At 44.8% G+C, this 23607-nt stretch overlaps 3 protein-coding genes across 3 annotated transcripts; 2 read left to right on the top strand and 1 right to left on the bottom strand.

Annotated features, from left to right (window-relative positions):
* Positions 1–5415: 5415 nt before the first annotated feature.
* Positions 5416–5726, top strand: PHALS_12447 (uncharacterized protein; the record flags this gene model as incomplete). The annotated part of the gene is made up of 2 exons (XM_024727996.1): positions 5416–5465; positions 5588–5726. The coding sequence occupies 2 exons, from the start codon at positions 5416–5418 to the stop codon at positions 5724–5726; spliced, it is 189 nt and encodes a 62-aa protein (XP_024578517.1).
* Positions 5727–7886: 2160 nt separating this feature from the next.
* PHALS_12446 (uncharacterized protein) lies at positions 7887–8162 on the top strand (the record flags this gene model as incomplete). Its single annotated transcript, XM_024727995.1, has 3 exons — positions 7887–7955; positions 8024–8085; positions 8144–8162. The coding sequence occupies 3 exons, from the start codon at positions 7887–7889 to the stop codon at positions 8160–8162; spliced, it is 150 nt and encodes a 49-aa protein (XP_024578516.1).
* Positions 8163–14491: 6329 nt separating this feature from the next.
* On the bottom strand, positions 14492–15221 carry PHALS_12445 (uncharacterized protein; the record flags this gene model as incomplete). Its single annotated transcript, XM_024727994.1, has 2 exons — positions 14492–14764; positions 14832–15221. The coding sequence occupies 2 exons, from the start codon at positions 15219–15221 to the stop codon at positions 14492–14494; spliced, it is 663 nt and encodes a 220-aa protein (XP_024578515.1).
* Positions 15222–23607: the final 8386 nt, after the last annotated feature.

Raw genomic sequence — 23607 nt, 5'->3', positions numbered from 1 at the left:
ATCAACTGTAAGGCATACAGTGAGGAAAGTTTTCGGTGCCGTTGCACCCATCGCTCAATGATCGCTTCGTCATCTGTAGTGCTTTCGTCAGGGACGAGCACTACAGGTATCGTTCGCGTTGCGGGTACACAAGAGCCACATCATTGAGCATGCAGACAAGTGCTATAAGCTTCCAACGGAATTTCTTGTGGAACCAAGAAACGAGCTTGAAGAGCTTTCCGTTCGGCAAGCTCATCTTCCGTTCTGGCCAGGGGCCCGATGGTGTGGACGCGTAACGATCGATTTACCGCGTTCTTCGCTTCCACAGCGGGATCCGCAGGGCGGAAGCCATATTCCACACGAGGGTCAACGACCGACCGTGGATGGGCGCGCATCAGAGCCGCCTTATGGGCAGCTTCCAGCTGCCGCCTCTGTGCCTCATCGAGGTCATTGGTGATTACACCACGTTCCTCAATTGACGAGAAGTCAAGGAACAGACATGGGGTCCCCAAGGTGCGAGCAGGTCTCGTCTCACGCAGCTGGTGCAGCTTGCCTTCCTTGTCACTCCATCCGGAAAAAGGGATGTCAGACCCGTAGACGACCACCTTCAAATCCCCAACGAGATCACTCGTTACCGTTTGCGTGCGCGGAGTGCGACGCTCGGTCTCATCAAGCCTAGGATTTACATCCCTCGATGATGCGGTGAGACGGTCCGACATGGCACCGTATGCGGGAGATGAAGCTGGACTCTGCCCGTGAGCGCCGTCAGAACCAGCGAGACTTGGAGACTTCGGTGTCATTGACACAGGGCTCATTGAACACGGAAGTTGTTTCGTTCCAAAGCAGTTCTAACGGACACGCAAGCTTCGTTGAGAGAATAATCGGTTAGAACTGTAAATGTTTTCAATCTTAATGGGGGAGAGTGTAACGGGGTTACACATACCCTGGTGACAGGGGTGTGTGTCACACCAGATGGACATGGTGGGACCACACTCAAACAAAAATACGGTACGGGGCTGAATAGCCAGTAGTTATACATGTATTTAAATATTTCTATATATATTTAGGAAAATCTATGCATTTCAAACTAGGCGGCTTTGCCGCAGATAGAAATAAATAAAGGCAGTTTTTTTAATTTGAACGGAAAGTTAATTGGCCTTGGGTTGAAATTGTAATTACTCTTGGAGTAAGCGGATCGCGATCCGCTAAACTCGTACTTGTTCTAAGTATAGAACGAATGGTCGGTGACCTAACTTACGCTACCCTCAAGCGCAAAGCTACGGCAGCCCCGCTGCAAAAAGTCAAAAGAAGACAAGTCCTGGTGAGCCTCGAACACCAATTCAGAATGATGAGTTGCAATTGACTTAGCCACGATGAGGATCAAAACCAAGCCCAATCAATTAGAACCCCCCGCTCTAAGCGACTGAGCCAATCTGCGGTCTAGTTCAGCACTGCAAATTACAAAAATCAATGTGCAAAATACAAAGCATACACTTATAAAGCATATTTCATCACATTTAACAGAGGGAAGGTGGACCTTTCACTTATTTTTCATCTATTGCTCGCTCTGAGATAAATTTCAAGCTGACTGACTCACCCTATCACTATATGTCGATAAATTTTGTCACAGCCTCGACTATACGTGACACCTTGCCTGTACGTTCTGCAGCGGGGCTGTGGAGCTATTTTGCTTAGAGAAAGCTGAGCTAAGGTTACCAACTTTACGTTATTTGCAAGAACCAGTACAAGTGTAGCAGATTGCAATTTACTTACTCCAAGAGCAATTACAACCTTAACCCAAGGCTTATTATTGATTCTTCTGTTTTAAATGTAAATTGCTTTTCTCGATTTTCTTTGCGGCAAAACCGCCTATATTTTAATTATATAGAATTTCCTATCTATACAGTAGAACCCAAAAAATGTATGACTATTCCAGCCACGTACTAACTTCTAGTTTAAGTGTAGCCACGCCATTGTGTGGTAACACCATCTTATGTACTCTACACCATTGTTTGGTCACACCATCGTGTGCGACCTACACCCTTCATACCAGGGCACGCGATACCCCGTTACACTCCCCCCATCAAGATTGGGAACGCCTACATTTCACATTTGATTGTCGCCTCGAACGAGGCTCGCATGTATACGACACCACAACATAACCAGAGCCTTCTTCACGAATCATCTGCTCAACGAGCCCTGTGTCGAGGCCCTGTGTCGGGTACACGGAAGACACCCAGCCTCGCTGTTTTCGAGAACGCCAGTGGGTAGATCCCTTCTTCGTCTCCTACCCGTGGTGCAACTTCGGACAGCACGTCCGCTGCTTCAAGGGAAGCGCAACCCAACCTATCGGTAACCGAGTACCGCGCAGCGCATTGTCAGCGATAGAATCGCACGACCAAGAAAACAGACGCGACGTCTACCCCCGTCCTCCACGGGCGATGGATTACCTCTTTGCGGATTTGGAGAAAGTCGACTACGAGTCGTTTCCAGGATGAAAAGAGAAAAGAGCGAGGTGCTTTAGCGGCGCGACATGAGCCCTGCTCGAACCTTGCGGACACCGTATCCTGTTCCCGAAGTCTCGACATCCGGGGGAAGTGGTGCCGCAATCTGTCTGTGTGTGTTCCTCCTGCTTCTAGCTCGGGCATGTTGCTTTTGCTTATCCCGACTCTCAGCCATAGTGCTACATATTCTATATATGCTCTCAATATCACCAAAATAAAATCACTGACTTTGCTGCAAAGTTAGCTGTGGTGACATCAGCAAGTTAACATTAATTAACAGCCCCCCTCTGGGAACGAAGACATATCCTAGTAGTGTCAAAGGCACCTGGGGCTTACCAAAACATTCATGCAAGTTAGGGTAGAGCGTGTAAAGGCATGTACTGCGTTATTCAATGCGATCCTAATGAGTGGAAGCAACTCACTTCAGCAACTCCCCTCTGCGACGTGTTTCACACTTTCTGATTTGCCATCAAGTTGCAGATCGTCGATAACTGACATACATTAATCGGGGTACGAAGCACCTTGATTAATGTTTGTCAAAATTTTGCTTATCTCAATCTGTTAAAGGATTTGCTAATAAGTCTGCGCTTACTGAAGAAGGTGTAATAACAAATATTGTAACAATCTTTAATGAAAGCAATGAATATTTAACTGGTAAAAAAAGGAAAACGATTTGTTAATGATACAATGAATACCGGCAAATCATGTTGACAAAACACTTTCTCGAGGAACAGCTCGGCTGTATTCGTACCGGCCACATTATTGCTACGAGCAGCGATATAAGTCATCTTGCTCATACGGTCTACAAAGTCCATCATGACGGTATTGAGATTTCATAGACGCTCGACCATCCAGAAGCTGGACCTGAAACTGGTTTTGAGCTCGAAGTGCAATGATGCCATCTCTAACGGCGCCAAGCGCTCCACCTTCGCATAATGCAATACACTCGTCTGAATAACGACTAGGAGGTGCTCCGACAGAGCACGATAGTCCTCAACACATGCAGCCGGCGCACAACGTGCTCCAAGATTTCTTGGTCCTCCTCGTAGCCGTATTCGACCCCAGCATGACGCTCAGCGGAGTTTCGATCGCGACGGACCTCGTCCCCAATAGCTCAAAGAGCATCGCGAGTCACCAGATGGCGATCGACCCAGTCGTTATTGTCTGCCGCCGACTCTTCTCGACGAGAATGGTGGTTCACAATCACGTGGAACGTCTTGTGGGTCGATGCCGTCGCCAGGGTCAAACCCAGTATTTTGTGAAAAGGCGGTGATACCCGACTTTGAGAGCTCGTAGGAGTTTGCAGTGCCATTTCGGCAAGACTGCCCAGACGTCGTGGACGCTTATGATCAGAGGGATCATGACGCTGCGCGTCGTCGTACACCCCGCGCTTCTCGGCAATAGCCAGGGGAGCCGAAGGGCCATGAGCTGAGCTCAAGCTATGACTCTGATTGCTGCGGTCGCATGATCATCCGTGTGATATACCACAGAGCTCGCGGGAGCGTGATGGATCAACCCATACGTCGCAGGGCGACAATCCGAAGATAGTCGGTGACGCGTCTTGATATTGGCAGACTCAAACAGATGATGGTGTTCCACGCGCGCATGCACCTAACTGTAAGTTGTACAGCGAGCCAGTGCCGCTGCATCCGTCGCTCAAAGAGCTCTTCGTTATCTCAGCAATTTTGCCCGGGATGAGCACCACAGAAATCGTCCGCATCACAAGTACAGGAGCGCTGCCTCTTTGAGCTCGAAGTCGAGTGCGGTGTATCCACCAGGATTTCTTGAGGAACCAAAAAGCAAGCTCGGATAACTTTTCGTTTGTCAGACTCGGCTTGTGTAGTGGTCGGAGTTCTGACCGCGTAGACACCCAACGATTGAGTGACCGCGTCCTTCTCTTCTGTAGCGGGATTCGCCGAGCGGAAGCCGTACTCCACACAAGGGTCAAGGACCGACCGTGGATGCGCGCACATTAGAGCCCCCTGCGGGCAGCTTCCAGCTGCCTCGTCGATGTCATTGGTAACAAGGGTAAAAGGTCGTTTATGATGCAATCAATTTATTTGCACATACCGTGTCAGCGGTCTGTTTGACCACGTTGCGGCCGCGCTACATCGTATCGTTCGCGGTTATAGCAGCGAAGGGATTGAGTGGTACTCGTAACATCCCAACGAATATGCAAACACATCATTAATTTTACGTGAAATAACTGAGGACATACCATAATCTTGCTTTGTCAAGCCAATGATATGTGAAGAGCTCTTTGTTGACGGAAAAACAAGGTTGGTCCATTTTCACGTGGAATGTTTGGTGAGCCGGCAGCGAATCAGGGCTGCAACCAGTACCTGTTGCAGTGCCTCCGTCGGAAAGCTCATGGGAGTTTGCGAATCCGCTTGAGCAAAATTACTATGATGTTGTCGCCTCTTACGTCCTTGCGCACCTTCGGCCTTTATCTTTCTTGAAAAAAGATACAGGATTACCCGTCGCGGCTTGCTTTCATTAGTTAGTGGCGATCGGCACTGATAAGGCTGTCTCATGAAGACATGCAGGATTGAAAATGGTAGAAGAATGTGGTGATGGCTTAGTCATTTTGATGTCCGCGTCGTGCTTGTATTTTACAAAGTCAAGCATGAGTCCAAGCGCTAGGAGGGCATTCGCCCCATTTAAGCTAGCTTGATAACCCCAAAGACGCGAGGTAATTTCACCATGTGCTCAAACTGAGCTTAATTCTCATCAGCCTTTCACCAGCTTCTGGTACCCGGAATATATTTTTAATGGAAAGTACGGGTTTCCCCGGCTGCTGCTTTATGCACCTAGAGGGCGGTGAAAAACGCTTGCAGAGCAACGTTATAGCGCTCCAACTTGCTATTGTTGTGACCTAAAATCGCATTGCGACGTGATGATTTGGACACTTTTGTGCTAGTGATAGAGCAAGATGGGCTGTTTAAGCCAGGATTATCTCGGAGACCATGTAGAACCAGGCAAGTAAGGATGTCATCGGTCAAAATTTGGGAAATTAATAAGATCGTTTACTTAGTTAAAACTTTGGTGTCCTCAAGCAGAGATCTCTGAGCGCGTCATTCGGGAAATTGCTCTTTTATACAAAGGCTTGTTGAGCCATTTGACTTGGTGCACGAATGGGAACTTCCGGTGCAAGGATGGTCTGAACATCGGGAGCGATTCAGTGCGTTGAGTGAATTTTCACGTGTGTTTCTTATGAAGCAGTCTTTTCTGTGCAGTTTATGAATAAACAGATAAGCGTGACCTCAATCTAGCTTAGATTTTAGTGATGGCGACGATACCGGGGTAAGTTTTGGTATCTCGTGTACATATATCTCCCCTATAAGTACAATTTATTTGAATACAGTATGGTCCAAATGTACAAAATTTGCATTGCACATTGGTGCAGTCGTGAACATTCAAAAGCTCAGAGATGCCGGTGTTTTTGAAGATAGTGGAACCTTGAAAAGGAGAAGTTCGAGGTACAAGTCACACGTCAGACAATAAATCTAGTTTTATTCAAAGTGATATTGATACGTATGCATTTAGAATTGGTATTGGTAGCATTAATTCTGTTTATATGAACTTCTGAAATAGCATGTGCTAACTTGACCTTCAATTACAGGAAGATTTGGTTTTGCTACTGATTGTAGCGACGGGCTTAACCACCGTGTGTTCACTGACTTTCAAAGGCCAAACTTTCTCGGTGTAAAGCTTACTGCAATTCCGTTGCAAATTCAGCATGGCCCTTTTACTTTCATCGTTTAGACTGCGACGTTCTTTCAAGACTAAATACGAATCGCTCAACACTAGCGTTGAGTCATGAGAGAAAGGAGTCGTCGTAAGTTTGTAGAGCAACATTGTGTTGAGGTTGGATGATTTTCTCTTCATATCAAAATCTAATTGTGATGTTTTGAGCTTCTTAATGCTCAATTCCCCCCATCGTATGTCAAATCGTAATAGTATCACGCTGTAGTGGCTGATGCACTGGTAAACAAATCATGCCCCGAAAAGAGCGTGTATCAAAGGAGGTGTAGGAAGTAGCAAAATACAGCTGAGAACGTGACGTACCGTAGTGATAAGGCGGTACCTGCGTTTGAGCTTGTCTTTGCTACGGAGGCGCCGGCCTTTATCGTGTGACTTTTGGTTTCGAAACCCACCACAAAGTACCTCTAGTTATGTCATGGTAGCAAGCTTAAAATAATGACGCCATTAAGAAATAGACTGACATTCAATACAAGCCCAAGCGTGGCTGTAGTGGCACATTTATCTGTTCTACGTGTCCCTCTGCTATATTTTGCGATCGTGAACGCGCCGTCGAGCGCCCATGCGTCGCGTAAGGTCGTATTGAAATGAATTCGGCTCTTAAAGAAATATGTAGCCAATACTGAAGCAAGATACAAGGCTGGTAAGGAGGTCGTGGGGCTATAGTATGTTTGGCTTGTGAAAAATATTATTTGGACTGTGTATTAATCACTCTGGGAAGGACACTGGAAATTTGGGCAGACCAGTTCATCGTGGCCAAGATTACGGCGATTTCTGTGCGTTGTACGAGAAAGGTGCTTAACATGGATGTTCTCTTCAGTCTAGACCAGAATTTCATCGTACCACGACTTGCACATCATATTTTCCCGCGCAGATTTTATCGTGCAAGCCGTACGATCACGCGAGATAGCTAAACGAAGCTTAGATGCTAACTTGATTTCCGCAGCAATGCAGCAAAGTCTTCTATCAGAAATTATTCCATTTCATTAAAAATGTTGTAATTTTTTGAGTGAGATGGACGAAGCAACCATGAGGATGAAAATTAGAGCTGCTAAGCAATGCAACGCTTCAATACGACAAACGCTAGTTCAGTAGAAACCGTTATTATCACATTCTGTGTTACGGTTGCAGCGAAGCGAAACGCCAATGTCCCGTCGATTTAACAAGCAGCCTAAGTTTGCGCGTCTACCACATAACATAGCGTGTTTTTATTGCAGTGAGCAGCACATAATTGTCAACTACCTCATGGCAACCGAAGCCGATAAATCCGAAATACAAATAAAAAAACGTGAACAACGTCAGTCGGACCAAGATGATAGAAAGAAATAGCAGCGAAGTCACCAGATGAACTTTTCACATCCGCCAATGTCTCTGACCAGAAGGCGGTACATTGTTGCTGTAAGGAGTACTTCATTTTCCGCTCTGGGCGGAAGTAAAGCAAAGAGGTCTAGTAAGAGTGAGTGTGTATTTGATCAGTTAACATAGATTTGCCGGGGGTCGAAAGTGTAGAGTAACAAGATTCCAGTTTAAAAGCAGTGGGTGGTAAGGTTGAGATATAAAACAATAATCGTGCAAGTCACGAAACGAACGGTGCCCGGGTCAGTTACAATCCGCGCTCCGGTTTAATTGTACTTGCTGGACATGAAGGATGAGATGGTAGCCTTGGTGGACATTGACTCTGATAGAGAGCTGGGAGTGCTTGCCGATGAGGTCAGCAAAATGTTTCGACAGAGCATTAGGTAGAAACAAAGAAAAATATGGTGAGGTTTGATTTTTAGGCTCAACGCTGGCAAATGGCCTCTGAAAATGACTCAAAAGATTGCAATTTTAAGAATGTAAGGTGAGGGAATTCCCATTGGAGGTCGAGAAATTCATTCTATTGAATGAATTAACAACAGAATTGTGGAACCTGGGTAAATTACGAACAGCATTAATCGTAAACGAGCTTTTCCAACTTTTTAGTATAAGAGCCAGGTATCACCAAGATTTGACAGATTGCAAATTGAATAAATAGTTGACGTATGTCAAACCCGCGGGATGGTCTCGGAAAAGGCGCAAGTATGTTATTTTTTTAGTTTTGTTGAATTTAGTTACGGGGGGGGTGGGCAGTAGAAGGCAAGGCAAAATGTGATGTGAATATTCTTTAGGCCTTTAGTTTGCAAAATGTCTTGCTCCTCATTTTATATACTAGGCTCATCATACTAGATTCTGATTTATCTAAGGCCTATCCGTGACTATCGTTCGTTCACGATTGCTTACCGTGCTGCGCCCATAATCACTAATCATATACGTGAGCGTATCCCCGTGACGCCATTCGCCTGTCCAACAAGCATTCAGTAGTGTAACCCCAAACCCTTTATTCACCGCTAATGCTGTGAGTGCTTGGGTCTGATGCCACTTGCTTGTAGCTGATACTTCAGTCACTTAACCCCAGTGTCTTGGTTAACATGTCAGCAAGCTGGCCCACCGCGATGAGTACTTCAACACAATAATTTCTCCGACCACGTTAGTCCGAATGAAGTGATGACGGATGTCGACGTGCTTATTCCTGACTTTTTTGCTCGCATTGCTGGCAAGTCTAATTGCGCTTTGGTTACTTTCATAACCCAACGTTGCTCCCACTTGATAGTGACCAAGATTTTTCATCATTGCACGAATACAGAGTACTTCTTCGTTACATAGGCTTTGCGCCACGTTTTCTGCCTCCGTCGAGCTCAGAGCCACCGTACGCTGATACTTGCACTAGTGCATCTCCAATTATTACCATTGTTCCTGACCTAGAGCGTCGGTCGTCAATATTAATACCCCAGTCTGCGTCCGTGTACGCTGTAGCATGTACTTCGCTGTCACTACCAAGGTTAGTATTCCCGTAATCTCTTGTTGCCTTGAGACTCCTGAGTATAAAATCGCAGCCCCAGTGCTGCTGACCCTGCTTTTACTGAGAACGAGACAGCTGCATGACCACATATGCCACATACATGTTGTGATGTACAACATACATCCTATCAAAGACCTGTATGACTTCGACTGTTCTTCTGCTTTCTGGGCGTCCGTCGTTTGAAATAGCATTTTCAACAGCTTCAAAATCGTCTTACACGGACTCGTCACCACCTCAGCATCTTGCTGTTCAATCTGACCCACCACGTCGTCTAAGTATCGAGTCTTTCGAATCATAAATGTGCTGTAATTGCGGTTATGACCGATCTTCATACCAAAAATAGATTTGGCCGTACCCAGACCCTTCATCTTGAACCATTTCTTATGTGGCGCTTTCACATCCTCAACTTCCTTGTTCGTCTTGGCGCCAATTATCATATCGTCGATGCAACGTAACAGCACACGTCGACGTATTTACCGCTCTCACCCTTGACGTAGACGCATTGATGTGCTCCATTACTTCGAAATCCCATACCGAGGAATACAGCATGAATCGACTTGTTGCGTGCGCTTGAAGCCTGCCTGAGATCATAAATCGCCTTTTCCAGCTTGCACATCATGTTGGTGGCGTTTCCATGCAGACGTCTTCCTTGAGATCACTTTTTGAAACTTTGCGTTGACATCTAGCTGCTTAGTCATGTATTCCATTGTGACAACCACAGCCAGCACGACCGTAATGGAGTTCGTGATCAAAACAGATAACTAGGTCGCATAACGACGAGTCGACCTTTATAGCGCACAACCTGTTTGAGCTCATTGTGATTCTTTGCAAAAACTCATCGACTCTTCTACTTCGGAACAAGAGCAAATGAACCACTCTCTTAGTGATTCTTTAGCTCCACGTTCATCGACTTCACCCATTCCGAAGCATCCTCGCTGTTCATGGCTTGGTGATACGTGATATGAGCATTCATCAGCCTCACTCACGTGAGTAGCTAAAGCCAGAAAGGCTTTCGCGAGTAGACCGTCTTCATCAATTCGGTATCTCTTTGGTGATGGCGGCCAGATAGGGACATCGTTGTCCGGGTCGCTGTCGTCATCCACTTTCTTCTCATCGGCAGTGGTTAAATCGACGAAGTGGTCTCTTTGAGCAACGAAGTCGCTCTACTTCTGGGCGAAACACATTTTTTTTGTTTTTCTTTGGCTCTTGCACTCGCTGGCATATTGTCAGCTCATTTCCGGTAGATACAAGCTCATCTCCGGTCTCATATACATCCACATCAACATCAGCATCAGCATCAATATTTTCTGCTCTCAGCATGGGCTCATCAACCTTGACTTGTGGCATTTGTACCCGAGCTTGACAAAAGACGATGTAACTAGGTGTATGCGTGACCAAGCATAAACCTAGTTACATCGTGCTTCGTCACTTGAACAATCCTTAGCACCTACACCATTTCGGTGTAGTAAATGCTGTTCACCTCGCGGTTATCGAGCTTTAGTGCCACTTTTACCTTTCTTGAATCCAAATCATACAAACTCTCAAATCTTCTCTGGGTATCCAAGAAACATGCACTTGGAGCTCTTTAAGCCAAGCTTTGTCCTCTCAGCATCATCAATATGGGCGTGACACTAAGATCCGAGCAAAAGCAAGTGTCCCAGTTCCGGCTCCTGCTTGAAGTTTAACTCAAACGTTGCGCTGTTCGAATTCGCCGTGTTCGTTAAGCGGTAAAATATGTACATCGCAGTTCTGATTGCTTCCCTCCACGACTTAAGAATATATCCCTCGTAGAGCAGTATAATCCGGACCTTTTCCATAATCGTCCGATTCATTAGATCCGCAAATCTGTTTTGTTAAGGGCTGTACGGCACGGAGTGTTGACACATGATGACGTCGCTTGCACAGATCTCAGCGACTTTCTTGTTCACGAATCTCGTTTCGCTATACGATCATACCGTCATCCTCGTTGATTTTCGTAGAATGCCTTGAGCGCTTTCAGCTTGGTGTCCACCACACTCTTGTGCTTCGTGTAGTATGCTACGACACATCGCGAAAAATGATTCCAAAATGTCAGCACATACTGTGCACCACTCTTTGAGCCCGTTTTCATCGATCTCATCATATCTGTGGTTACGAGCTCTAGCACACGTGATATCTTCGTAAACTATCGAGAGGGGAACGAATCAGCCGTCTGCTTGCCCTTCATGCACCCACAGCACAAATTCTCCATGCCTTGCTTCACCGCCGGCATTCCGTTAGTAGCGCGCTGTGTCTTAACAAAACCGTTCTTCCCGTAATATCTCAAGCAAGCGTGCCTTTGCTCCCACTCACTCTCAATTTCGGCATTCTCCACCAGCCGAACATTTTTGCTCACAGTATAGAGAAAACGCCTTGCCGAGTTTCTTGCGTTTAACAATCGCCCAGCTTGCGCTCCGAATGATACATAAGGAATTCTGAATTCTACCTTCATGCAACGTGTTGCCAGTCCACCAACCGTGCAAGACCTCGACCATCTTGATTTGCAAGCCGTCTAGTCTAGTCTGTCTTGAGCTCCTCTTTCTGACACGCGCAGCTATTGCCGTTCACAATGATGGCCTCAGACCAGCGTCCGGAACCTTTTGATCAAACAGATCACTGCGATGAGGTGTCATGTGCGATGTGGTGCAACTAACAATGAGCCACCCAGCATCTCGTTCTTCACCCACGACAAAAACAACTCCATCTTCTTCCAATTTGCCCCGCTCACGGCAGTCCCGCTTGCAAGGTCTAACTTGGCCACACTTGGTGCACTTGCCCTTGAATCCATCGCCATCCTTCCGCGTGCCGATCAATTTGCGGTCGCTGATATCGCCACCTTTAAGACGTCCAGCATTCACGACCCGAGGCCCCCTTCTTACTTCTTTAGCAGCTTCTTTTTCAAGTCAAAAGCGCGACGTCCTCGGGGTTATTCACAATCGATGAAATAAGCTCTTTTTTCAAGGACAAGCGAGTCGGAAGAATCACGAGCTGATGAGCCTCGTCAAGCGCCCCCCAACGTCTGCAGTCCCACGATCAGCTCATCAGAGCTGTCCAAATGCATCGTCATCTACACTTTTCTCCATCTTGAAATCATGGACACGGCGGGTCTTCGACACTTGAATGTGCATTGTCGAGCAGTTGAAGAAGTCACGTAGAGTGTTCCATGACATCAGTGCCATCGTGACCGAACAAACCTTGGTGTGGTTCTCCATCGCCACACCCTAGGTGATGAGTCCAAGAGCATTCATGTCATTGAGCACCCACGCCTTGGTCATCTCCGCCTCAGAATTGACCACCTGTGCGTGCGCGAGCAGACCCTTCCTCGCCAGCGTCATGCGCATGGCAAACTCCCAATGAAAACAATTCCGTTACCCTGTAGGACTTGTCTTGTCTTGGTTGGCATTGTCGGATGCATTGTCGAGGGTATTATGCGGCTGTTAACCTGTTGAGTTGTGGTTGCGGAGAAGTGCGCAGTAGAAGGTGAAATGTGAAGTGAATATATTTCAAGTCTTCAGCTCGCGAAACTGCTTGCTACCTCGAAGCTTCTCACTTTATATACCGCGATCACTTTTCTTGATTCTACTTTATTTAAGGCATCAGCGACTGTCATACCATCGGCAAGTGCTTTCCGTATAGCGCTCGTAATCACTGACGATATACGTAACCGTATATCCTTAACGTCATTCGTCTGTTCAACACGCATTTAGTGATGTAATTATTCAGCTTTTATCACAAGAAAATCACTTATTGTATTCGCCAATCTTGCCAAAATAAATACACTGTTGCCCTAGAGCCATCAACAAATTGTTTCAGCACGGCATGGCAAGTTCCCAAGGGAGTTGCGATGCCGCTGTAATTTCCAAACAATTATTACCAGAATTGCACAAACTATCATTGGTGCGATAGATGACCTCCTATTTTGTGCAGTAGATGTTAGAACGTCTATCTTGATTCCGAAAAGAACAATCGAGGTACTAGATCACTTAAGCTTTAAGCTGAGCGTATCGAAGTCAAGTTTATACAGTTGGAATATTTTATTTAAGAATCTATTTTTTTCATCATAATTAGATAAGCGTTCTTCCCGCATTTTTATCATATCATTATGCAGTTTTCGATTTTCTATCTCGTTTTGATATTCAAATTGTTTTTTTGTTTTTCCATTGTTTTATATGTTGCATTATATTAAAATCTAATTGCTCTTTCTGTATTTTCACACTAAAATATTGTAAATAACCTGTAAAAAGAGAACCTGCTGTAGGTGGTCAAGCTGTGCAAAAAGATTATTACCAGTTCTGGTATGACCCACAATTTAGAACTAATCAAAGCAACACGAATTATTCCATATATTACTGATGATTGCGAGGGACAATAGTTTCTATGTCTATCCAGTTGTCTGCATGAGACGCTGTATAGTGTGCAGGAAAACAAAACTTTTGCATGAAAACTAGACGTGGTATTATCTGCCGCATTAATAGAAAAAAGCATGTCATCTGAAATTGGTATTGAGCTTTTGAAGAAGCGCTCATTGGCTCAAAAGGCAAGCTTGGCTAGATGCAGTGACGTGCATCAACACTGACGCATCCAGTTTCGGTTACGTCATCATTGTATGTCAAGTACGAAGGCAGCATACTGGAAAATCAGTGGAAGAACAGCAGCATGAGCTTTTGTTTTGCCTAAGTGGTATACTTACCGGTTTGCAACGTAAGTGAGGTGTCATAGAAAAATAATCGTATTCGATAATTTGTATATATGGTCAATCTAGCTATTCACATTAGAACCACGACGTTCCCGATTATTTGCAATCACCTGGATTTAATCTACCTTTCAGCGCAAAGTAAGGAAGTCAAAAAGTACATCAGAGAAAGAGAAATTGGTTGCGTTAGGAGTTAAAGATACGTTACCTCACCGAGCATACAGCAGCTATCAACAATGTGTGGGCTGATATGGTATCGAGGTGGACTGGTAATTATAACATGACGTAAATTTACGAGTTATGCTGCTGCTGGAATGCGACCGGCGTAGGAAGGGGGTAGATAAAGAATCCATAGTAAGCGACAGAGCAGCGAATAATGCTACTACAATGGCGGTAAGGCTGTTCGATGACCTAAACTTTACATGGTCAACACTAGTGGACTCAGGGGTAGCATTAAAAGCAGCACCAGCAAATAATCTAGGCGACTCGGGTATGGTTCGGTACTACAACGGAGACTGTGGACCCCAGAGGCGGCTTTAACTTTATGCTTGTTGTACGGTGTGTCATGAAGGGCAAGTTACGATGACTAAGCAATTTTCAAAGACATTGGTTGGGGGGCATTTGTAAATAAAAGCTGATAAGTGCTCGGCGTCAAACCTATTGTGACATTCTGTGAAGAATGGTAAAGTGTGCAGTAACCGTTGGATGGACCACTGGGTTGCCACGAGCAAACCGAGTCCTACACTTAAATTTTCCAGGCGCTGACTCGTTGAGATGTAATAAAAGTTGCGGCGGCACACGACTATTTATTGTCTGATGCCATGTGCGACCCCGCTCGATTGGCACGCCATTGCGAATGAGTAAGGTCGGTATTCCAAGAGCAAAGTATGTACAAGCAATGCGAACAAATGGTTCCGGTGGCTTAAGCTGCTGTGTCAAAAAAAATATTGAGCTTAGGAACCGTGAAGTGATTCGACCGCTCAGAATTGTATATTACGAAATAAATTATTTGGTACCGCCGGTGAAATAAGTGGTCCAGTGGAATCATTTTGTACTCTACTGTTGCCAAGCCCACTCGTTTCTGTGCAGACTCATAGCAGAGACGATTCCAGGAGCCTAAGAAGCAATCCGATTTAATATCGCACAAGCTTATAAGGTTCCGGCTAATGTAATGTTTGGCAAATGCATCGCGTTGTGGTAAATGAACGTGATTAGTAACTCGAAGGGACAAAATTACGAAGAATATAACAAGAAAGGCCAACGTTGACGTGAAATACTTTGTGCTGAGTTCTAGAGTAGGCGAAAACACCGGAACAAGCACACATTTTACTGTTTTGGCACTACTCGACGCAATGAAACCATCTAACACCAACAGCGTTGCTCCCATGTGAAAGGTGCACAAATGTCCGTTTCTTGTTCTTACGATGTGACTCCATTTTCAAATCGCTGGCCATGGTATGTTTGCTTGCGCGTCTGGAATCTACAGCCGACTAATTGAAGACGGCACTTATCTCACCAATTTAAGGCAAAAACAGTTTTAAAATTTTGTGCTATGGAGAACCAAGTACTTGATTTTCTCAATCCTGGGAAGTTCGTTAACGTCCAAAAATTCTGCTGTCGATCTTGACTATTGTGTTCGCTGAATTCATATTTTTTCCAGCTTGGTGATATCTTTTAATTTTTCGAGCCCAGCGTTGATGCGATGGTTACTTTTGCCTCCGCAAAGTAACCATCGCACCCAGACATGACTCGCTCAACAGAGAATAGATTGTGAAAAGTATCGAAAAGTGCTATCCAAATTCAGCATACCTATGCACTTTATCAGTAGCGTTGTCATTGTCATGATAATGTCGCCTATGCCCACTGCTTGAACGATGCCGTCGTCCGACAGGTACACGTCAACAGGAGACATAGCCTTGTAATTTTCATGTAATCTTTCGGGTGCGGTATATACTGCGTCGTATTTGAGTTGACAAACCACATACAGCTTGATTTGGTAGTGCATTCTTTCCCACCAACTCAAAATTGATACTCGCCAGAATAGTCTTTTCTTTGTGCACCCTCTGCAAGCTGGGATCGTTGGCGCTCTGCGTTGTCTTGAACGCTTGCTGGACATTTTGCAATGCAATGTCCATGTTCACCACAGTATTGATGCGCACTCGAAGTCTTTGCATGCGAAGAACGTCCCTTTCGCTGTCCGCCGTCTGTCATCGCAAACTCTTGGCCTTGACCTTCACAGTACCGTCCATTTAACTTCCTTGTTTCTCGCGTTTCGTATCTTGCAGAAGCCGTGGCGTCACAAATTTCACACCAGCAAGTCCGATCTTGAAACCATAGCCGTGATGAGAAACGCAGGTCACTCAAACTTTCAAGAAGCGTTAAATGTCATTCTTGGTGACTGCAACGCCCACTGCATCAAATGCTCCACCAGAATCTTAATTCTGTTTATGTCGTGAATACATCATCACCTTCATTCATCTTAGACGGGAAAAATGATGACGAACAAAGAGCTTATTTGTTAGGCTCTTCTTATCAAAATGAGCTTCAAGGCGCGGCCATGCATCGTACGCTTCTCTTCCCGGCCACACCAGAGACAGCTGCGCGTCTCCATTGCCAAACAGATGATTGCAAGCGCTTCTTGACTTGCGCTCGTACGTCGACTAGTCTCGCGAGGTCGTCAAATATTCCCACTTGATTAACCTACTGGTCACGCCTAATAGGTCTGGCTCCTCCAGTACCATCTGCATCTTGATTATCCAAGTTGAGCTTTGTTCTGTCGAACATGTTGGTGCGAGGAAGTGGCGGTAGTAGCACCAAGAAGGCAGAGTTTGGGCTTAAACTCTTCTGGATAGGCAAATGCGTATTTTATTGGTAAAATGCAAAGTAAATGCAATTGGGCCTTTATTTCGAAAACTATTAGCTACGCTAAGCCTACTTACTGTATGTTCTAGCAGTTTTCCCAAGGCTCGCTTTGCCCAATTTCACCTATCGTAGTATCAAATTCCATAAAGAGTTAGATCATGCCCACCGCTCCACTTGGATCATGCCATCTTCTTAGCTCGTGATGTCACAGTAAACCTGCAGTGAAAATGATATTATGTTCCGATGTCTATGTCGTCCTACCATTGTCATATTTACTCTGCCGTAGTAATATACAATCTGGTAAATGAAAAGAGCGAGGAAACATAGGTACTGGCTAGGTAACCCCCACTGAACACTTCACACAGCATGATTAGCCTCTGTCTCATAGTATATTAGAGCCCATGATCATGAAAACGAAGTCGCAGCACCTTAACCACTATGCCAATCTGAGTTTGATTTCTTTGCGAGCGAAATTTCTTGCTTTTATACGTAAGATAGACATATCGCAGCAACATCGTACTTCAACAAAATGTCAAGTGGCGTGATCCTAACCGGAACACAAAATTCGGCTGTGCTGCCACCTTAAAAGCAAAAGCATTCGATTACCAACGACCTCCTACCGGTCGAGGCGTATGATCAACAATAGTAATATAGAGGTTGTCTGTTATTAATACCACCGACAGGGGAAAATGCGCTAGATTGTCAACTTCTTTAGAGAAGTTGACAATGGCACGTAAGTCGATGAAGTCGCTAAAGTTTTATATTTCTTCTTGATAAAAGGCACTACTCTTCATCCCGCATAAATGAGTTTCTGGTTGATAACTTGACAGACCACAGAATGCGAGGATTGAGGCAGCTTTGCTCGAGCTCCAACAGATCCTTTTTTTGTTAACAAAATGCTACGATGTGGTAACATAGAATCACCACGCATGCTACCCTTGGTTGGGTGATTGCTTCGTGAAATTTCCCTGTCCCCAGGAACCATCCACGGCGTCACATGTTCATGGCCTTACTAAGTGAACAGTGTAACGCCTTCGACGTTTTTTTGTAATAATCAAGAAGCAAACTTGGTGATGGATAGCAAATCTTCCCTCTCGGCACCGGCTTGATAGTGTCAGAAAGGTAAATGGCGGTAGCGAACTGTGCTTGCTTGTTAAGATAGATGCAGCCACAGTCTCAATGCAAAAACCACCTTCTAGAGAGAACGTGCTGCATAACAACATGGTCGGTTTCACTTTGATGATAGCCTCAGATTTAGTTGATGGCAATCATAACCTACTGATGGAAACCGGTAATATCTTTCACACTGCAAATAGTATTCTAATTGGATACTTGTGTAGTGACTGGTCATGCCACATTGACTGTCTAACAACCCAGCGGCACTCAATTACTATCCCGCTATCCAGGCCATATTTCTTCGAAGCAAGAACCTTTCTCCGCTCTCTCGTAAAGGGCTCGGGGCGCTGAATATAAAAAGCATGATTAGGCATCTGCGAGCAGGACTTGAGTGTATCGAACTATTTGTCATTACAAACAAATGTGTATCTGGTCGTGACAAGATCTCGTTTCTCGGTTAATTCATTCAAAAGCATTGCCAGGAGGTATATTCACCAAACAAAAAGGCCATTGTAGACCAGCCACTGCCTCTTTTGCATGGATACTTAAGAGAGATGCTTGGCCCGGTCAACAACTTGCACAAGCATAGTGCAAATCATGCCGACATGGCTAGCCCCCCAACAGTCTCTAAAAACGATGGTAGGACACAGCAGGCATAAAGCTTCATTCGGGCTACGATTCTGGATCTTTGAATCCAGATCGGCCATTTACGTGACACAAACGCGTGATCCTTTGTAATATGCCTCTACTCCAAGCAGATGCCGCTGGACATAAACGCGTAATTATGTATAAGACTTACTCGGCAAATAAGAAATACCAAGTTTACTGCAAAATACTCATCACCATTGAGATGCGATTGTAAACATCCAAGTACTGTAGATTGACTCGAAGCCATTTGGGACATATACAGATCAGTTGTCGTTGCGCGCGTTGATGTCGTCACCACATCTCTCACAAATAAATACAGGATGATGAGTGTCTTTGCCGAGAACACATGCACGTTAGAGTATATGCCGGGTCGATATAATGCGGTGGCGAATGCGCTCGCGCGTCGTCCCGACTATAAATTATGCATGTTAGATCTTGACGTCGCTAATTGATGAGGCGATGCGAGTAGCGTACTGGGCAGACGAAACATAGGTTGCAATGCTAAGTGATTGGAAGTATAAATTTTAAATTATTGGATGCCGCTTTATCAAGGCACGTGACCGCACCTTTGCACCTCTTTGCCTTTCCCAAGGCTTAAATCTTTTTTTATTTGACCTACTTGATAGTCAGTGTATGAGGCTGTCTCATGATAAAAATTACAGGTATAGAAATGTTATATGACGAACATGATATCCTTTTGAGCGACCACGTTGGTAGACAAACGACATACGGCTCAGTGATGGCTATGCATTGGTGGTTCAGTATGTAAATTTGGGTAAGTACATACCTGCACACATGTAAAAAGGCTAGATTTTTGCCGAAAAGCGGCACTTACGGCGTCCGCCAGGGATTTCGTCAAATTGTTGACTGTCCCTGAGTTTCGGACACTTTAAATTAAATACATTGTTTTGCTACTTCAGCGATACGTAAACGGTAAAGTTACAGCCGAGGTACTCCAACATGTTAGATCGAGATCCACTCTTTTCAGAGTAGTCTTTGCAAACTTGGCTCAAGGTGCTTGGCCAAGAGTAGGCATATTCACCACGGATAATTCCCATATAAATGGTCAGACAAGACGCAGTAATTGCGTAATTCAGGATGTACCCAGCGCCATGCACGTAGAGATCGCAGTGATGAGAACCTTTCACTCGTCGAGTGTGGGATCAAATGACACAGCGCATGCATCAACGTGCTTGAACAACATCCTTGTACAATATTTGGCTTACTTTGTGTCATTTCATCACCGCGACGAGGTATTTTTGGTCATGTGGGAGAGCGGGGCTGCCAATAAGACTCGATGCGCTGATCTCAGCCAGTTACATTTCATAGCAAAACCACAGATTTTATCCTTCGTGTATAGAACGTCATGCGCTGAATGTGCACCAATATTGCGGAGAGACCAAACATCCAAATGGCATCGATCAGATGTTAAAGGCAGGCAAAACATACATGGATATGAAAGGTTATCTAAATACTGTTAGCGTACCTGCATTAGCAGTATCTATGGTCTACAAGACCAATTTTTGTACACACTTCACCAGACTCTTCACAGTCATAGCAGAAAAACGACTGAGTTACACATCGCATCGCATTTTCTAGGCAAAATTAATGCATTCAGAGATTCTATCTACCCGTCAATGGTGGCGAAACATTGCAAACGATGTCCACGAGTTGCAAACGTTAATCACCGCGATGACGACAGAACCTTTATCGGGGGCGATTACAGCCACCGAATTCCAGGAGAGTCCCTGATAGGTGCGGCTAATACCCAGACATCCTGCGTCCACTCTACCTCTTTTGCAAAAGCTGTGTGTCGCATTTAATGCGTAGTAAATCATTTCACGCAGCGAAGACCAACTCACGAACAGGGATAGGGAGTAAGACCAACGTGTCAGAGGCGAGAAATCAATGTTCCTGCCGAGTTGTCCCCGAAGTATCCACAAATTTATGTGAGGTTAATCCTCTTTTCGCTTATCTGATAGGCATGAAGAGTTGATTAATCACGCAAGGTTGTCGACCGAAGGCTCTTAATTGTTATCAGCAATGATCCAGCTGTGTGAAATTGTAATAAGTCCTGATAGATTTAGGAGCGTCGTGCAATCACGTAGATAGCGCGAGTGTCAAAAACAGAGGATAGTACGCGGAGACATGGGAGACACAAATAATCTGGCTACAATATCTGTACGTATTACGACGGAGACACGCTGAAAATTTTCTTTATTACTCCTGTGAAAGTTAACGACATCTTAACAGCGTGGAACATTATCGTGTCTTTAACCGAGAGAATAAGTCGATCTCAACCGAAGTACAACCTGGATAAAACACCGCAGGCCATGAACTGGATGAAAGCCAGAAACGTTGGGTGCCACACACCCTTCTTTTCAAAGATGTATGGTAAGCCATAATCTAAGTTCTGCTCAGAAAGAGTAGAAGCGCTGTCCATGCGGGCATGAATTTGCAAAACTTCGGGAAAAAGTTGGAATGTACAAACTTTTTTGTAGAGATATTGATCAATGTGTTTTACAGATTTCAAACTGCGATCATCGAAGAATAGTTCCAGCGAATCGGTGAATAGCAGCTGTAGGATGAAGTCTCCGCGCAGAGACGATACAGTTGAAGATTGACAGTAATTCGCAACGCGGAGAGACCAGACCCAGAAACCCAAAAGAATGACTGATTCCATTTACAATATAATGGTTTCTCTCAGTCAACAATACTACGTGATTGGCCATTTTTGAGGTGCATTAAAAATTGACGGGTTGGTGGCTTGAACATCCACGGGTAGGTGGTGAGAACGATTATTCACTTGCGAGTAACAATTTTGGCAAATCCGCACTGTGGAAGTATTCCCCTCAATGCTTACGACAGATATTTTTATTGTGCGAAGGAAGATGTCTCAAGGTGTTTGCAATGATTATAAGACGGTAAAGTTTATATAGATGTATAGCTGGCTGAGTTCTTCACCCGTCATGATTGTGTTCATCTTATGAACCTCATTGATTACTTAGTGCAAGAAGTGGCACTGGTATCCTGGTGAGAAGAAATCCCTTCACCGGCACCGAAATTCTGTGTCAGAGCCACTTCTATATCAAAGAGGCTAACAGCAAACGGCGAATTGTGCATGCTTATAACAAGCTTCTTCAGCCACTGTTTTGGCGCAAAGTTGATTCATAGAGAAGATGTACTGCGAAACAGCACGGTCGGTCAGCCTGGTTGATGATAATCTCAATTGTTCATGAGCAATAGCGTCATCCTTTTTACCTCGATTGAATCTCGATGGACTCTGTGGAGCTAAATCGATGTCTGACCGTTAGCTGTTTGACCCCTTCAGATGCTTGGCTGCCGCATTCGGACCTTGCACCACCACCAAATTTGTTATGCCCTGACGAAAGGAGTTCACCAAGCCTCTCCTATTACTCCATTCTACCTGTGGCACCGATTGGGTAGGAACATGATTGGACTACGCTCCTGAGTCCAAGCTTTCCATGCCAGCGAAAAGGCCACTTTTGATCGTGATCAAAGATGTTTGTGATTAACAAATTTTAGCGATGAGCCTTGTTTCTTATATATAATGTCGCTTCCTGTAAAAGTGTGTCTTGCTCAAACCTTAAGCATAACCTCCAAAGCAATTTGTACAACAAGTTTTTTTATGACCAGGGGGAAATTTTCGTTTGGTTTTGAGTATAAGCTTGAAGCTTCGTTTTGCCCATTCGAGGGAGAAGGGGTAGTGAGGATCTGATGTGTCGTACTCCTGTAGGAGTAGCACATAAATTTACCATGACAATGCTGATCAACCTAGATATAACACTCTTCGTAAAATGATTTGGTAAGGTTCATCTTCTCTGATATGCGTAGAGACCCCCATCTTCTACATGCCAAGCAAGAGCTTGAAGTTGTTCACAACTATAAATGTGGTTACCGAAACGATAATTGACCTTTGCGAAATTATTGTCCCGTATTTAACGCCAGATCTACTGCTCCTTCCAACTTCCGACGGATTTAGGATGCCTTCGTAAGCCGTTTCCAGCTTGTATTTTGCGAATCCACACCCGGCACTTCTTTGTTCATGTAGCAAGTAAAGATAACACCGCACTTAGGATGGCCTGGTCAGTAACTCAGTGCGCCTCGTATACCGAGGAACCGTAGTGCGTACGCGCAATTTCGGGAGACTTGGGCTCTTCTTCAAAAATCAACGCAAATTTAAACGCACAAACTCCGAACGTTCCACCAAGCACTTTTCCGTCCACTGCACACAAGTTTACGGCGCGTTTCGATTGAGGAAGGCGTGACACCGAGTGGAGGTGTCTCAACGAACCCTCAAGAAATCGCGCTGCGCTTCATTGAGCATTGGGGATCCGAGATGGGAGATGCCAATAGCCCGACTGTCTCATTGAATGCTGCCGAGCAGCTTTCGAGCGTATGTCTCGAAGTTATTTGTGATCATGCCAATATATATTTGCTATTTATGGTTTGATCAAAATGAATCTTTAACAATGTCTCCTCTCGAATCGACTATATTGCACGTCTTAACGCCTAGTTTGCATAGCATGCACAATTTATTTGCTATTACCAACTTCATCGCAATGTAAGATGGTATGTTGGTACTACAAACATACTGAAACACCACTCGTTTGAAAGCAAAATGATAGTGAAGAGTCGGTTTTGAGCTCGCAACGTTTTGACCAGCTTCTTAAGCGTTTTTATCTTTATAAATTCGACGACGAGACCAAAAATCACTTTTCCGAGCTCGCACCGACAAAACGTGGTTTATGCAGCTTCTTGTGTGTCTATGATAAGATCGTATACTCAGCCTGAATATAAATAGTACTACTGCTTCGTTTTAGTACTACAGCCGACGTAACCGCAAGTTACCATGAGAATTTGTACATCCTGTGGATATACGTCCGATATGTATTTGAATTGCATTGAAGTATTACATCCTAATCTCTTGCTACTAATATAAGATGCCGTGTGTTGGAATGTTTGATCTATTTCGATTTGGCTAAGTATTTCCGCGGCAACTACGAGCTTGTACGCTTGTTCATTACGGATTCCATTAAGCAGCTTACAGCGCTCAAAACCATACACCTGACTAAGCCTTTCCGTGAATCCCACCGTCGTCGTTCAACTATAGATAGGGGTCAGGG

This window comes from Plasmopara halstedii, assembly GCF_900000015.1.
Source record: "Plasmopara halstedii genome assembly, contig: Scaffold_614, whole genome shotgun sequence".
Lineage (NCBI taxonomy): Eukaryota > Oomycota > Peronosporomycetes > Peronosporales > Peronosporaceae > Plasmopara > Plasmopara halstedii.
This window is presented reverse-complemented; position numbering and strand designations above follow the sequence as displayed.